Here is a 16,653-nt window from a genome sequence, read left to right on the forward strand (position 1 = left end):
ATTGATAGTAAAGAAATATTACTAATTAAAATTATTACCATTATTTTAAAATAGTTTGATAATTTTTTTTTTTTTGTAAAATTTTTTTCAGTAATTTTTTTTGAGACACTGTATTTTAGGACCCTTAGTGTTTTAGAATTGCTACTTATCTAAAGTCTGTCTAATGGTCATGAAAGATTAGGGTATTGTTTTTTGTTTTTTTGTAAGGCTTGCAGTTTGGTCCCTAGAACATTTTATGACATAGTTGCACTTAATAAGGAAGTTTTTAAAACTATATATTTTTATTGATTTCAGACAAAGGAAGGGAGAGGGATTGAGAGATAGGAACTTCGATTCCAACGGCTGCCTCCTGCACACCCCCTACTGGGAATCGAGCCTGCAACCCGGGTGCCCAAACCGGGAATCGAACCGGTGACTTCCTGGTTTATGGGCCAACACTCAACCACTGAGCCACACCAGCCGGGTAACATATTTGCAGTTTTTTTTTTGCAGTAGATTATGAGATTACAGTACTATTTTGGTAATGCAGCCAATAACATTTATTACTATGTTACTATGTAGGCTCTCTTGTTAGATGAGAATTTAATTACCTCAATGATTGAAACACCTTTACAATACTCTTATAATTTTAACTCTTGATGAGGAATGCTATTATTCAGTTCAGGCATGCATCAAGATTTAGTTTTTACTAGAGGTTATTACTAGAGAATTTGTAAATCAGACAACTAATTTGATAAGTAGTACTGTATGACTCAAGAACCCTTTACTTTTCTCCCATTCCGGATAAAAATAGTACTGGTACCATCAATTTAATAAGAAACTGAAAAGCTGAATTTCTTAAATCTGCAAGCACTCTAAATCTAAAAACCTAAGACTAGAAATAATAGTTTGCATAGTATTATGGTCTTCAAGCTTTTTTTGCTCATGTATCCCTTCAAATAAATTTTTAAACTATAATTTTACTTTATTATTTTAAATATTATTCAAACTACATTACTTATTGGGTATTTTTAAGTTCACACCTGAAATTTTTTATCTTAAGTTTAAATAATAACAAAAAATGTATTGTCAGCGTACTTTTCAAACAAAACTGCTAAATGTTTCTATTAAATGTATCCAAGTACTTTAACTATAGAAGCATAATAAGTACCATGACTTCTTTTTTAAATGAAGCAGCTCTTTAAATAGTTAGAAATTTTACATTTGTTTCCCACTAAACTTTACTTTAATGTAATGTATTTTTATGTTTTAATGAATTTTGGCTGATATGAATATAGAAATTAAATTTTTTCTTCCTGTTATAATTTTCATTGCCCTGATTATTATTTATAGTTGATCAAAATAACATTATAAATGTATTACAAATTTTAATAATTGTTACACATAAAACTCCTTATGAAAGAAATTTATATTACTTATTAGTATTGCATTTTTCAGTTTTTAAATAAGTAAACGCTGAGAAACTTTAACATAGCTATACACATGAGAATGCAAGTTTTATTGCAGTGTCACTCAATGTTTTTGAACAAATCTTGAGTTTTGTGATAAAAAAATTGCGTAGAAGTATATCATCAATAATTATTTTTAGTGATATCTCAAAGATTTTTTGTTGAAAATAAACTGAATAAAGTAAGGCATTGAACATAAACTGGAAAAAAAAAAAAAAAAAAAGGATTTGCTAACTAGTCACTTGAGTCATTCACTTTCTGTTTCTGGACAGTCTACCAAAAAGTTTGAATAGGATCAATCATATGATACTTAATTTTAGAGACTCCCTGGTTAGCCAAACATACTCAAGTACAATTAGGAAAATAAAATATTATTAATTGTCCATGCAGTATTGCTTTTAAATGTATTTTTGAAAATAAGCCTTGGAATTGCAGGTTACACTCATCAAATTTATAGAGACTATCTGCCATATACTACTACCCTAATTAGAAAACCAAGTTCTGACTTAGAATGAACATATTTATATATACTCCTGTGTAAACATCTCGCTTCTCAGTTCTAAGTTGCGGGGGGGGGGGGGGGGGGGGGGGGCGGGGGGGGGGCCCTAGGTGGTGCATAGAGAGAGAGATTAAACAAGTGCCATTTAATATTATTGAGAATATTCTGAGTCAGGTTGTGCTAGATACTAAAAATAGAACTACAAACAAAACAAATTCTTGCCCTAAAGAATTTATAATTTATTAGGAGAAATAATCCAGTGGAAAAGAATAAGTTGGTTGCACGACAATGTGATTATATGTAAAACTTCTGAACTGCACAGCTTAGAAATGGTTAAGGTGGTAAATTTTATGCTCATGGGTTTTGTTTTTTTTTTTACCATGATAACTATAATTTTTTGAAAGACATTAAAATAAAGGATAAAGAGATAAGCAAGGTACCAGAACAACCTACAATGCAGCACATGTCCCTAGACCAGCCTTTAGGTCTCAGGATGGGAAGTACAGAACTGATGTCCCAGAGGTTAAGCTATATCCTATTGCTTATATTGAATTAAGGAGGATTCCAGTTACCCCATTCTGTGTTTTGTGCAAGGCCACGTAATTTGTGAGTGCTGGAAGTATTCTGTTCATCTTTGGCCTAGGGCTGTTTGGGTTTTTTCCTCTTCTCTCCCCAGACAAAGCCACACCTTTAAAGTGTAAATAATAATGTCTTTTTTGTTTACTTAACCATTTGAAAGGATTAAATAAGGGTGATAATTCACTTGAAATCACTTTATGTACTCTAATTTAAGTATGCTACATAATTGGAATTTATCATTAAATGAAATATAGTTATCTTTGCTGTATAGATCTGGCATATTTGTAAGTCTTTCTAAAAGAAACCCTTATGATCACCCTGGGTGGGGGGCTTGTATAAGGCAAGTATCAATTAGGAATGTATTTGGCTTTATGTACTAGTAACACGTTTTACTCACTGAAGTTGATTCATGTGCCCCAGACAAATTTTTTAAAACACAAGCATTTTTTAGACAGGCCATTGGTTATATATCTTAATCATATCCCAAAATTTAAATAAAAACACTGTTTGTAGTTGCTACATATTAAATATTTTTATCACTTTTTTTTTTCCATCCCAAAAAAGCCTAAAACAGAAGGGGAAAATTTGAAAAGTTAACTCAGAGGGACCAATGACAGAAAATTTAACATTGAGTGCTCAAAAGTAGCATTTGATTTCTGTTGTTTTCTTGGGCAGTATTATAAAAGAAAAGGCACGAGAAAACATAAACTTTGGGAAAAAATTATTGGGCCAAAAGAATAGAATCTGTATGGTTAATGAGGTAAATCTTTTTCTATTGTGTATGTGTTATTATTGCAAAGGATAAGTTTTATGATGGAGGAAGGGTAGAAGATGGTGAAGTAACCTTGTTCAAATTCTGAGTCTTTTCAGGGAATTAGCCTAAAAGAGGTACCATAGTAACAACATCAGGGAATTTTCAAGATATTATTTTTTTTTCTTTTTTTTTAAAGTTATGTAGGCCAAAGAGTTTATTTTTTCTCCCCATGGATATTTAATTTCTTTATTAAGGTATTACATATGTGTTCTTATTCCCCCATTACCCTCCCAATCCCCTCACTCATGCCCTCACCCCGTTATCTGTGTCCATTGGTTAGACTTATATGCATGAATAAAAGTTCTTTGGTTGATCTCAAGATATTTTTCAAAGACATATCTTAGTTTGCTCTAGCCAGTTTGGCTCAGTGGATAGGTCTTGGGTTTGATTCCGGTCAAGGGCACATAAAGTTGCAGGTCAATCCCCAGCCCCAATTGGGGCACGTGGGAGGTAACCAATCAATGTGTCTCTCTCACATCAATCTTTTTCTTTCTTTCTGTCTCTCCCTCTCCCTTCCACTTTCTCTAAAAATCAATTGAAAAATATCCTCAGGTGAGAATTGACAACAGCAGAAAAAAAAAAAAAAAAAAAAAAAAAAAAAAAAAAAAAAAAAAAAGATATGTCTTAGTTTATCTGCATAATTTGTAAAAGTAGAGGCACAAGAATGAATTCTGTACCTAGAATAATTTTTTAAAACATGAGGAAGATGGTTTAGGCCCATTTTAGGCAGTCTATGTATGATAGTATTGCAGGTAGCCCTTACTTGTTGCAGTAAGAAGGGAACACATTTTAAACATTTCAGTATATTTTCTTTTTCCATCATTGATTTTAGAAGCAAAAGTTTAGCTAAGCAAAGATTTAGCTAGCAACCAATCTCCATATTTTAAGAATTCACATTTTATTACAAGCCTAAATTTGATGCCAACTCCTACAAATTTTTGTTGGATTTGGGATTGGAAGAGACAGAAAGTGTTTTAAATGGTTTTGTGTGTCCTTGAGGTTTTTGGCTTTGGCAAGGAAAAGTCTGTGGGAGGTACAATAATAGAGAAGGCCATTGTGTTGTCATTCCTAACTCGTTGATGGGGAGAAAGTGCTTCATTAGATTTTCTGTTTTTCATTTACAGTTTCTAATATTCTAAAACATCCATACATTCTTAGTGTATTTTACTCTTTATTGTTCTCCAAATATAAAGAAGAAAAAAACTTCTTTTAAAAATACTTCATAGTTTACTTTAAATTTTATTGGTAAAATATGCTAACAAGCATTTGCTATTAGACTTCTAAAAATACTTGAGAAAAACAGAAGATATTCTCTGCTGACTTAAAAGCTGAGTTCATTTATGTTTGCTTGTTGTTTTTCTAGTCCCTTCTAGATCCCTTCTTGTTTAATATTCTGGAAGAGTGCTATGCTCCCTAATAAGGATTCCTCAGCAGTATCCAGTGCCTTCAGTGCCAATAGTCATTTCATTGTTTGAGTGAGCACACATAGTCCTGAAGTGCTTCCTTTCTGGGGGTATGGCCAGTTGGTTACCCTATTTCTACCTTGAATATGAACTGTGTCTGAATTTCCAAATTTTAGTCTTATACATATAATTAAAACACTCATTTTAAAAATATTCTCTAGGGAAAATTTTATTAATTTTTTAAAAGACATACATTCGGGTAAATGTTTTTATTTTTGGCTTATTATTGAAAGTATCTCAAATTTTAAAAAAATATATATATATTTTATTGATTTTCTTACAGAGAGGAAGGGAGAGAGATAGAGAGCTAGAAACGTCGATGAGAGAGAAACATTGACCAGCTGCCTCTTGCACACCCCCTACTGGGGATGTGCCCGCAACCAATGCACATGCCCTTGGCCAGAATCGAACCCGGGACCTTTCAGTCCGCAGACCAATGCTCTACCGCTGAGCCAAACCGGTTTCGGCTATCTCAAATTTTTAATGTCTGTCTGGCTTGCCCTGACAATAAATATAATGATCACCCGAGAAGGGGTAATACATATCACCATATGTATTAACTAAAATCACCTAAAGATCAGGGAAGTATCTATACCCATTAATTTTCAGAAGCCATATTACTTTCATAATTTAGTGGTTTGATTATTTGGGCAATAAGAATAGAACTAAGATTTGTTGGGTGCCAAACTCATTCATAACTCAGCTTACCTATGTATCTTTGGGCTTTGAAAATGGTGTTTCTTATTTAATTTCAAATTACAAACTAATAAGCTATTACCAAAGTAGAGAGGGTTGAAAATAATACTATTCTCTTTTTCTTCACACATTGCCACTTCTTTTACTTTTAAACCCTGAAGTATGGTTTAGGGTGACTTCCATGTATAATTTTTCTCGTTTCTGTCTTAGCACTTTTCCTGGCAAATTATTTTGCTTTATCTTTCCTATGATGGCTGTGAGTACAAAACTCGAGGAACCTTATTTTTATTTGTTTTAGATTCAGTAGATGTCATTACCATAAATATGTTTAATGTGAATTATGCTTCTAACATGGCAGGTGCGTTATAGAAGCTCAGGGGTAGAATAGCAATGACTTGATTTTCTGTGATTCTGAACATCATTAAAGTAGGCTACCAGAGTTAGCCAAGAGAGAATTAGATATAATTGCTTGCCTAAAGTGATAATATTTTTCCAGTACATCTTCTGAATACCAATGAAGGCAGATGATTTCAGGGGAAAGCACTCCTCATTTGGGAGTTGGGAAAGATCAAATAAGGGTAATAATTAAAAAGAGACCAAAATGTAGCTAGCATATTTAGACCAGGTGTTTGTTAATCATTGTTTGAAGAGGTTCGTAAGATAAAACATTACTTATTACAAAATATTTTATTAAAAACATTCGTTTATTTTTTTTAAAGTAAGTCCTTGTGTATGTTTCATAGAAATTTTATAGAAATAATATAGTCTTAGAAAGGAGGGAGGTATTTGACTCATTGTACCATTTTAAGAATTGTACTCTAAGGATGGGGCTTGTATTTAAAAATCTAAGAGAAATTAAAGAAAATTAGCACATTGCTTTTACATTTCCCCCATAATCTCCTTTTTTAGGAAAAAAAATATATTTTATTGATTTTTTTACAGAGAGGAAAGGAGAGGGATAGAGATCTAGAAACAGATGAGAGAGAAACATCCATTAGCTGTCTCCTGCACACACACCACCCCCCCCCACACACACACACTAGAGATGTGCCTGCAACCAATGTACACGTGCTCTTGATCGGAATCGAACCTGGGACCCTTCAGTCTGCAGGCCAGTGCTCTATCCACTGAGCCTAAATGGTTTCAGCCCATAATCTCCTTTTATACAATAATTTGAACTCTTTGATTTCAGTAATTAGGAAAGAAAATCTGCTTTCATTAATATGACTTGATATTACTTACACTTATTTGAGAAATGCTCATTTTGTTACTTCTTGATGAATGTATCTTTTATTGTATTCATTACTTTTTCTAGCAAACAAATTGTTGTGTAAAGTAAAAGATATTATATGTAAAACACTTGGCACATAGTAAGCATTCAATTTTAAAAAAGAGTTGCAAATACTGTGTAATTTACAGCTAAATCCTTGTCTTAATCTCTTGTGTTGATCTGATTTTGAAATTATGAGAAGAGTATGGATTTTAAGTTGCTAAGTTTGCTTTATTCCTTGCAAGCCATAGTAGATGAGTTACAGGATTTTTTAAAAATGCAACCATGATGCTAATAATTGAACTGTATTACTAAGCTAGACCCCCGCTGTCAGTAGAATGAGGTAAACAGGTATGTCAGAACACATCCAACTACACCTAAATAACAACAAAAAAACAAACCGCCCCCCCTTTTTTTAATATATATATTTTATTTATTTATTTATTTTTACAGAGAGGAAGGGAGAGGAATAGAGAGCTAGAAACATCGATGAGAGAGAAACATCCACCAGCTGCCTCCTGCACACCCCCTACTGGGGATGTGCCCGCAACCAAGGCACATGCCCTTGACCAGAATCGAACCTGGGACCCTTCAGTCTGCAGACCGACGCTCTATCCACTGAGCCAAACCAGTTTCAGCCAAAAACCCTTTTGATAGGCCTTTAAGTTGATGACTCATATTATACAATGTTGTAGTATAAATATTCAACCCAATTTGCTTTTGATGAAAAAAAGTTTTTGTGGAAGTAATTTAAACCTGAAAATCTATTAATTTTTTTAAATCCAAGTTTGATTGTTCACTAGAATCCCTTGTGGGCTATTTTAAAAAATACTCATTTCTTTTCCCTACAACTCACTTCCCAGGAGAAACTGATAGTGTGTGCTGGTGTATATTCAACAAAGCAGTTCTCTGATGAGAGTGGGAGGAGGCGGCACTAATTTGCAGTGCTTGCTAATTTCCATGGTATAAATACTTCCACCATAGACAATTTCAAGCTATTAAGATGATAACATTGAACATTGAGAAAAAAATACATAACGTTGTATAGTATTCTCATCATATAGATAAACTAAACATATAACCTAAAAATAATAATAGTAAAATTTAGTAAGATGATTAGGAAGTGGCCTTTGTTTTTAATATAACTAGTTCAAGTTTATGTAATTCAATTTTTAATAATGACTGTGTTTATCAACCAAACTTAGTTTTTGAAAATTTAACAATTGGTTCTCATGAACTGAAAAAACTGACTACGCAACACTGGAGCTCTGAGATATCTGTGTGTTTTGTGTGTTTTTTAACCAACTAATTCTGATGCAAGTAACCTGCCAAACAGTTATTTTTCTAAAATAAAGTTCTAATCCGAAGGTCCAAAAAGGCAGTCACCGTTAAATACAAAATATTTTCTCCTGCCTCATTTCAATTCATACCCGTCCCTACACCTCTGTGTTTCACCCACACTAGGTTTAGATTATTTGCAGCTTCTCAAACACACCTTGCACTTTCATTATCTTCCTTCAGCCTTGAATGGCCTTGCCTCATCAGCCTGACTTTTGCAACATTATTTGTTTATCCTTCTAGAAATAACTCAAATGCTACTTCCTCTGATTTCCTACTGTTGGAAACACTCCAATTCTCCTTGAAGTTCTCATAGTACTTTATAAACAATTCATTTTGAGCTCAAATTATCATCAGTAACAAATGGTTTTTTCACTTACTAGATTATAAGTGGCCAAAGAGTGTCTTTGAATCATACTTTACTTAACACTTTAATACCTGGAAAATTATTAATAAACATGTATTTACTTTAATAGAAAGGATTGTAGATAGTGCATTTTACATTTTTTACTTTCTATGCCTTTGGGAAACTAACCAAAAGTTTAAACTTTTTGAATTAGATGTTTTGTCTCCTTTTTCCCTGATGACTCAGGACCATACTAGTAGTTATATGCCTATATCCTAAAGAACACAAATAATATCATGATGACTCTCAAACTTAACAGATAATTTCTTAGAGAACATATGAAGCACTTAAGACAGAAAAAAGACTAAATTGTATAACTATATTTGCAAATTATTTTTATTATTCTGATTTAGTGTTCTTTATATTATTTTCAGCATAAAGCCAAAAGTTACTTTATGTATTCCCAGCATAAAATCACATTGGGCCTTTGTATCAATAAATACCTCTATAAGAAGCAAAATATGCTTTGCTTTGTGACTTGAAAGAAATTTGCTTATATACATGTTCTTAAAGATATATTTCTCATCAGTTGGTTGCTTTCTGGTATTTTATCTAGAAAATTATCTCATTGTCATCACAGTTAATATTAACAAGATCTAAGTGTATGAAGGTAATATTGTAAAGTAAAAACAATAAGAATTTTTTTGACGCAAATGAAATGCATTCCTTGTTAAATGGTATTTCATCTTTGACTCTAAGCTGCCACCTTATGGCAAAAATTAAAATAACACCTTTTGTAATCTCAAAAACCTCCATTGCAATTATTTAGATTTTTTTTTTAATGTATTTAACATAGTGGCTCCAAAATTCCAAATGCACATTTGTACAAGGTTTTTGACTCTGACAAGTGTTTGATGATTACTTTGGACTTCAGGAAAATCAGATTTTTGTATTTAACCTTTGTGAGACAATAATCCTATGAGGAGGATTTGTTTAAAATCTTATATCCTTTATGGAGCTGTATAAAGAATCAATTCTTTAGCTTTATTTAATGAAGAATTTACTTTGAGTAATTTTCCCTTTCCCTTTTCTTTCTTCAGAACAAAATCACTCAGACACCAGGGTATTCTTTTACCTGTGGATTGTCTTTTCTGTCATCAGTTCCTGCTATACTCTCATCTGGGATCTGAAGATGGACTGGGGCCTCTTTGATAAGAATGCAGGAGAAAACACCTTCCTCCGGGAAGAGATTGTATACCCCCAAAAAGTATGTACAGTGTTTGTGTTTAAGAAAACAAAGCCTCAGGTGTACCGCCAGCTAAATCCCATGCAATAGGTACCAAATCCCAACCTAATATAATTATAAAAAATAACTGTTGACTAAAAAATACTTATTTGGTTATCAAAAATGTATCAAGTTGTTTACCATATGCTAAGCACTAAAAAAAATGAAAACAGTAAAATTCTGGTTTTCAAAGAGGCCATGGACTATGATATATATATATATATATATAGAGAGAGAGAGAGAGAGAGAGAGAGAGAGAGAGAGAGAGAGAGAGAGAGAGAGAGAGAGAGAATATGCAAATTAGGCCAGGGTGGTCTGCACCTGGCCCTGGAGCTAGAGAACACGCAGAGGGCCTGGCCCCTAGCTCCAGTCCTGCAGCCACGTCGCTGGGCTGCTGGGGCTGGAGTGGAGATACAAACCTGTAGGGGGGCCGGGTTCGATTCTGATCAAGGGCATGTATCTAGGTTGCAGGCTTCTCCCTGGCTGGGGCCCAGGTCAGGGCACATGCAAGAGGCAACCAATCAAAGTATGCCTCTCACATTAGTGTTTCTCTCTGTCTTTCCTTCTCTCTTCCATACTCTCTAAAAATCAATGGGAAAATATCCTCAAGTGAGGACAAAAAAAAAAAGAAATGTCATATCCTATGAAAGAGACATCTTGAAAATGCCTAAAGAAAGTTGTCATTTTTTTGTAGCGAAGGGATTGGAGTCCGTGTGGATGAAAACGAGTCACAGCTACAGGGCTGGCAGTGATGGCAGCAGCGGGGTGATTGGCGGGATGCCTTCCCGATTAGCCTGGTTGCCTCCCGAAGTCTAAGCCTTCAGTAGGCAATCCCCTGAGGGCTCCCGGACTATGAGAGGGGGCAGGCTGGACTGAGGGACCCTCCCCCTCACAGTGCACAAAGCTTCTAGTAAACAAACAGATTGCAATACCATGTAATAAAGACTAAAATAGAGGAACAAATAGCTTACTGCAATTTATGATTTATTTTTGAGCATGCAATTCCCTCCACTCAAATGCCCTCTCTCCCCTTTGTCTGCCTACCAAGCTCCTGTTTCTCCCTTTTAAAAGTCAGTTTTAGTTTTAATTTCTCTCAGAAGCCTTTCTTTACTTCTCTAAGCATATTTAGCTATTCATTCTAATCCCATTTTATGCTCTACAAACTTCACTGTAGCAGTTACCACGTTGTATTATTTGGTTAAGTATACGTATCCCTCACTGCCCTGCAGAGTTTCTGGTATATAGTAGACTTAATGTTTGTGGAGTGAAAGTATAAATACCTGACTGAGTGAGCAATACTGTGAAAGCACAGGAAAGGGAGTGCCTGAATGCTTGGTGCATCTAGAAAGCTGCTTTTGTTTTTTTCAACCAACCCTTGTTAAGGTGCCAATTCAACCTGAAATATATGGGAGAATTCTTCAGGAATTATTTTAGGCTTTACATATATATGAATGAAAATATGAGAGGCTGAATTAAAGAGTCAAAAGATCAAGAGTATTTTTGCACAGATATTGAAAAGAAATTAAACAATGAACTGGGAATCCTGATAAGTGAATTCTAATCCAAGCTCACTCTCTAACTAGCTATATTACTTTAGGCAACTAGACTGTAGTGTATTATCTTCTGTAAGGCAGGGTGTTACACTAGGTTATCTCTTGATTTTTTCCTAGTTCTAAAATTCTGTAATGAGGAGGGAAGTATAGATTAGGTCACTAATAATTTATACTATGTCAAAGTGTCACCAATACCTCAAAATGGTACTTTGAGAAATGTGTGAATATGTAATATTCAGCTGGGATTAGGGAAAGCTGTTTTCAAGTGTGAGAATTTAAGAAAAATGATGAGAGTGTCTATAAAAATGATGATATGTAGTGTAACCAGATAAGCAAATGAAGGCAGAAAAGGAAATATTCGTTGACACTGATCTTTTTTTATGTAAGCTGTAGCAATAATCCCAAGGTGCAAACTTAGATATAGGACCAAGATGGTAGACATATCTCCATAAATCTCCTTTGAAAAGAAAATTATAATGGTAAGCACAAGTCAGAGAGCAGACATGAGCTCAGGTAAAAATGGTCCTTTGTTGCCCACCCAATTAATATGGTCTTATTGCTCCTTCTATTGTTCTTACTTTACTGAGAGATAGAATAACACATTTCTTTATTATGCTGAATGCACAGATGTACTATTTGTCTCTTTATGTAAATGTTAATCCATTTCTCCTTTTAAATCTAACTTACTGGTTTCTATGTAATAAAATTAGAGAATAGAATCTTTCAATCAGCTTATTATTACATATTTTCAGGACCCTAAAAAATAAAATAGATGCTTTTCTACATAATATTTCGCAAATTTGCCACATCTCGTTCAATTTTAAAAAGGTAAATTTTGGATTTATTCATTCTACTTGAAAAGGGAAGAAATTATTTGTGGAGAGCAGTGGAGCTTCATTTAAAAATTAAGAACATGGCTCTGAACCTTAAAATCAGTTCCTAGGGGTTAACATTGAATAATATTGAGCACCACATGCAGTCCCAGGAAGCACTTTGTTATTTAAAGAGCTGATTATACAGATATTAATAATGAGTGAATCCATGAATTATGGTTCTGGTCTTTTGGCAATATGTACAGACTTCTGTAGCTAAAACTGGACTCCTTGCTACTGGGTACCAGTATCTGGAACAACTGGTTAGCTGAGTGCTGTTTTCCTCATGTAAAAATGGGACATTATTTAACTTCTACCATGTTTGTGAAATCCAAGCCTAATTTCATCTCCTTCAAATATAGGGTAAAGCAGTTTGAAAATGCAAGTGCATGCCCTGGCTGGTGTGACTTGGTTGGAGCATCATCCCATGCACCAAAAATTGGCAGGTTTAAGTTCCAGTCAGGGCACATACCCAGATTGTGGGCCCCTGCAGGAGGCAACCAGCCGGTTTCTCTCACAGAGATGTTTCTCTGTCTCTCCCTCTCTCTTTCTTCTTTTCTCTAAAATGAATAAAAAAGAAAGTACAAATAGCACAGTTAACAAATTTTAATCTTTTCTAATAGCTGTTGAGTCACTAGCATATCAAATACATATTAGAATGTCATCTCATTCAGATTGAGGATCTCATCTGGCTTCTATTCCAGGGGTCTAGAAGAGAGCCTGGTATACAATATGGGAATGAAAATATATTTGTTAAATGATTACTAAAATTCAGTTAAATTTCATCTTGAATATTGCACCCTTTAAGAAAAGAAATTAAATTTGTGGAATTTTTTAAAAATATAAAATAGAATAAAACTCTCTTTCTTCCTGAACCCGTGCTTGTTGGTAAGGTGTGTGTCTCGTTGCTGTGATAGGTATGCTTATTTGTGAGAAACATGATGGTAGGTATACTCAATTTGCTTATTATTTCTCAGGCCTATTACTACTGTGCCATCATAGAGGATGTGATACTGCGCTTTGCTTGGACTATCCAAATCTCAGTTACCTCCATGACTACTACGTTGCCTCATATTGGGGACATCATAGCTACTGTCTTAGCTCCCCTTGAGGTATTCCGGTAAGCAAACTACTGAAAAGTTTATCTAGGATTCTTTGTACCTAAGAGATGTCCAAATTAACATTTATTAAAACTTATACTTGGAAAGCTTAAATTTTACAAATTTTCTCAATGTTATCAGCCTCCAAGTTGGAAAAATTTAATAGGACTAAGATTAATTTTTCCAAATTAAATAACTACTGATGACACACAAGCTTTTTAAGAATTGGGCTCTATTGGAAGGGTCATGAGTAACATTTGGGAAGTGAAAAGTCTTAGAACAGAAATTAAAATGAAAATCCTTTAAGAATCATTTTTTGCAATTTGTCAATCTTGGCTATTCAGCCCAATTTTCTCATTGGAAACAAAAAATGCTGGATAATATTTTAAATCTTCCTAAAAACATCAATGAGCTAACAAGATATCCCCAAATCTAAGTGAAAGCAGGTACCCAGTATAAGCAGAGTACTAATGCCAATTTTGCATTAAAGAAATTTGCCGAATTAGAGATTTGAGGTTCAGTTGTGATAGATAGCCAGTTCCAATGTGTATGTACCTAAAAACATAGCTTAAAAATATGACATTTCTAAAAAGTAGAAATTGGAGAATTTATAATTGTAGAGGGAGATTTTAACATACTTTTCTCAGTAATAAACAAGTAGTCAGCTAACCAACTTGACCTAATTGACATATGCAGAACACTGCATATAATAAATACTAAATATACGTTATTTTACATGCATGTAGAACATTTAACAAAATTAACCATATGCTGGAGCATAAAGGAAATTTTAGAGGAGTAAAATCACAAAACGATAACTGAAAATCCCCAAATATTTAGAAATTAAGCAGTACATGTTTAATGGGTCCAAGTTGAAATTGCAGCAGAAATTAAGAAAAATATTTTGAACAAAATGAAATTGAAAATGTGCCCCAAAAAATGTGAACTACAGCTAAAGCCATGCTTTGAAGCTCATGTGTAGTCTTAAATGTATGTATTAGAAAAGCATATAGCTCAAAATATTAGAAAATTTAAAAATATAAAATCAAACCCAAAAGAAAGAGGAAGGAAGTATAAAAAGTATTAAAATAAAATAAAATAAAAAATTAACAAAGCCATAGTTCTTTAAAAAGAACTGGTTTGGCTTATTGGATAGAGTGTTAGCCTGCAGACTAAAGGGTCCCAGATTCGATTCCAGTCAAGGACACATGTCCAGATTGTGGGCTCAGTCTCCAGTAGGTGCTGTGCAGGAGGCAGCTAATCAGTGATTTACTCTCATCATTGATGTTTTTATCTCTCCCTCTTCCCGCCTCTCTGAAATCAATAAAAAATATATAATAGAAAAAGACTAATAAAACTGACAAAGTGTCTAAACATGACTGATCAAAAAAGGAAAGCAAGCACAAATTACAAATGTCAAAAAATACTAAAGATTTTTTTTAAAGCACAAGACAATATTGACTAATTTTATACCAATGGACTTTAAAATATAAATGAAGTAGACAAATTCCTCAAAAAGCATAATTTACCAAAACGAATAAAAAAGTGGAAAATTGGGTAGGCTTATATAGATTACAGAAATTAAATCCATATTAAAATCTTCCCCACAAATAAAACTACAGGCCCAGGGAATTCTTCCAAATATATGAGTAGGAAATATTATCAGTGTTACAGGAAATTCTTCCAGGGAAAAGAAGCAATAAAAGGAGTACTTCCAAGTTCATTTTATGCAGCCATCATAACTTTGATATCTAAACCTACAAAGACATTTCAAGAAAGTTCAATCTATCTCATCTACAGAGATGCTGAAATCCTGAATATTACTTAAGGAATCAAACAGTATATAAAAAGAATAATATATCACAACCAACTTAGGTTCATTCTAAGAATATAAGACTTAATATTTAGAATCATTTAACATTTAAAAGTCAGTCTGTGTAACACCACACTAATAGAGTAAAGGGAGGAAACTCAATATATGTAGAAAGTGTTATTGAAATAAGTCATTTCATAAATACCTATTTATGAAAAAATAGATTATAAAAAACTTAAAATCATATTTAATGGTAAAACGCTATGAGCTCTCCCTTGATATCAGAAGTAAGATGAGTATGCCTATTGTCACCGATTAACATTATACATGTAAGTATATAGCTAGTGCAAAGAGGCTAAGAGGTATAAGGGTTAGAAAGGAAAAATAAACTATAATTATTTACAAATGACATGATTGCATATGTAGAAAATTCAAGAGAATGTACAAATATGCTATTAAAATGAATATAGTTGTGTCCCTGAATACAGGATTGATGTAAATTAGTGGTGTTCTTTAAAACTGTCACAAACAACTAGAAAATGAAAAACTTAAAAACCATACCACTTTGAATAACATCAGAATATATCAAATATCTAGGAATAAATTTAATGAAAGATGTAGGTGTGTGAAAATTGACAAGCCAGTTCTATAATTTATATCGGAATATTAAGAATCAAGAATATCCAAAAAATCCTGAAAAGAATGAAGTTAAAGGACTTATACTTTCAGACATCAAGACTTACATAGTTACAGTAATTGAGACAATGTCTAGTGTTGGCGAAAGAATAGACAGTGTCCACTAGAACAGAATAGGAAGTCCCAGGAACATCTATGCATGCATTGACACTTTCTAATTAATATAAAGGTGGCTAAATAACAGTGGAGAAAAACAGGTTTTATAATAATGATGTCAAGTCAACTAGATCCATATTGGGGTGTTGGGGGATGAATCTCAACTCCTATAGCAGATTGTATGCAAGATCAACTTCAGGTATACCGAAAATACTGCCTATCTAGAACTCTTTACCCAGTGAAAATATCTTTTGCAAATGGAGGTGAAATAGAGGTATTTTCAGACCAGGGATATAATATTCCTCTGATTCAGGATGGCCTGATAAAATAAGAGAGAACCTAGAAACAAAGATAAACCTGAAAGATAAAGATTGAATCTGGAAACAGTGTATTTGTTGCTGTCAGTACTTTCTCTAAACCATTTCTTCACCTTCCAAAATGTCTAGGTGTTCATCACTACCATGATCTCCCCCACCCGCTTTTTTCTCTTTCATGTATGCTGCTTTATAAATTAAATTTTTAGTTAAAAACTCACTTTTTCATTCTTAACTATTTTATTTTTTTTAAAGAATTTTTTGCTTAATACAGATAGATCTATTGCCCATTTAAAGCAAAAGCAAAAAAACCTCCTTGGAATCAACTTTCCTTTTCCAACTGCCCATTTTTTTGCTCTCCTTTAGACCAAAATAAGAGATGTCTATGCTTGCTGTCTCCTCCAGACGCCCTTTAACTCAACTCAGTTCTTTCCCCCCCAATACTCAAAACTCAATCACTTTTTAAAATAA

At 33.5% G+C, this 16,653-nt stretch overlaps 1 protein-coding gene across 1 annotated transcript in view; it reads left to right on the forward strand.

Annotated features, from left to right (window-relative positions):
• Nucleotides 1-16,653, forward strand: part of XPR1 (xenotropic and polytropic retrovirus receptor 1) — a 90,128-nt gene that overhangs the window by 62,470 nt on the left and 11,005 nt on the right. The window contains exons 12-13 of the mRNA XM_084866131.1: nucleotides 9,554-9,720; nucleotides 13,141-13,283. Of these exons, the coding sequence (XP_084722257.1) occupies nucleotides 9,554-9,720; nucleotides 13,141-13,283 (310 nt within the window). The remainder of the gene's footprint in view (nucleotides 1-9,553; nucleotides 9,721-13,140; nucleotides 13,284-16,653) is intronic.

The sequence above is a fragment of the Pipistrellus hanaki genome (genome assembly GCF_964339955.1).
Source record: "Pipistrellus hanaki genome assembly, chromosome: 18".
NCBI lineage: Eukaryota > Metazoa > Chordata > Mammalia > Chiroptera > Vespertilionidae > Pipistrellus > Pipistrellus hanaki.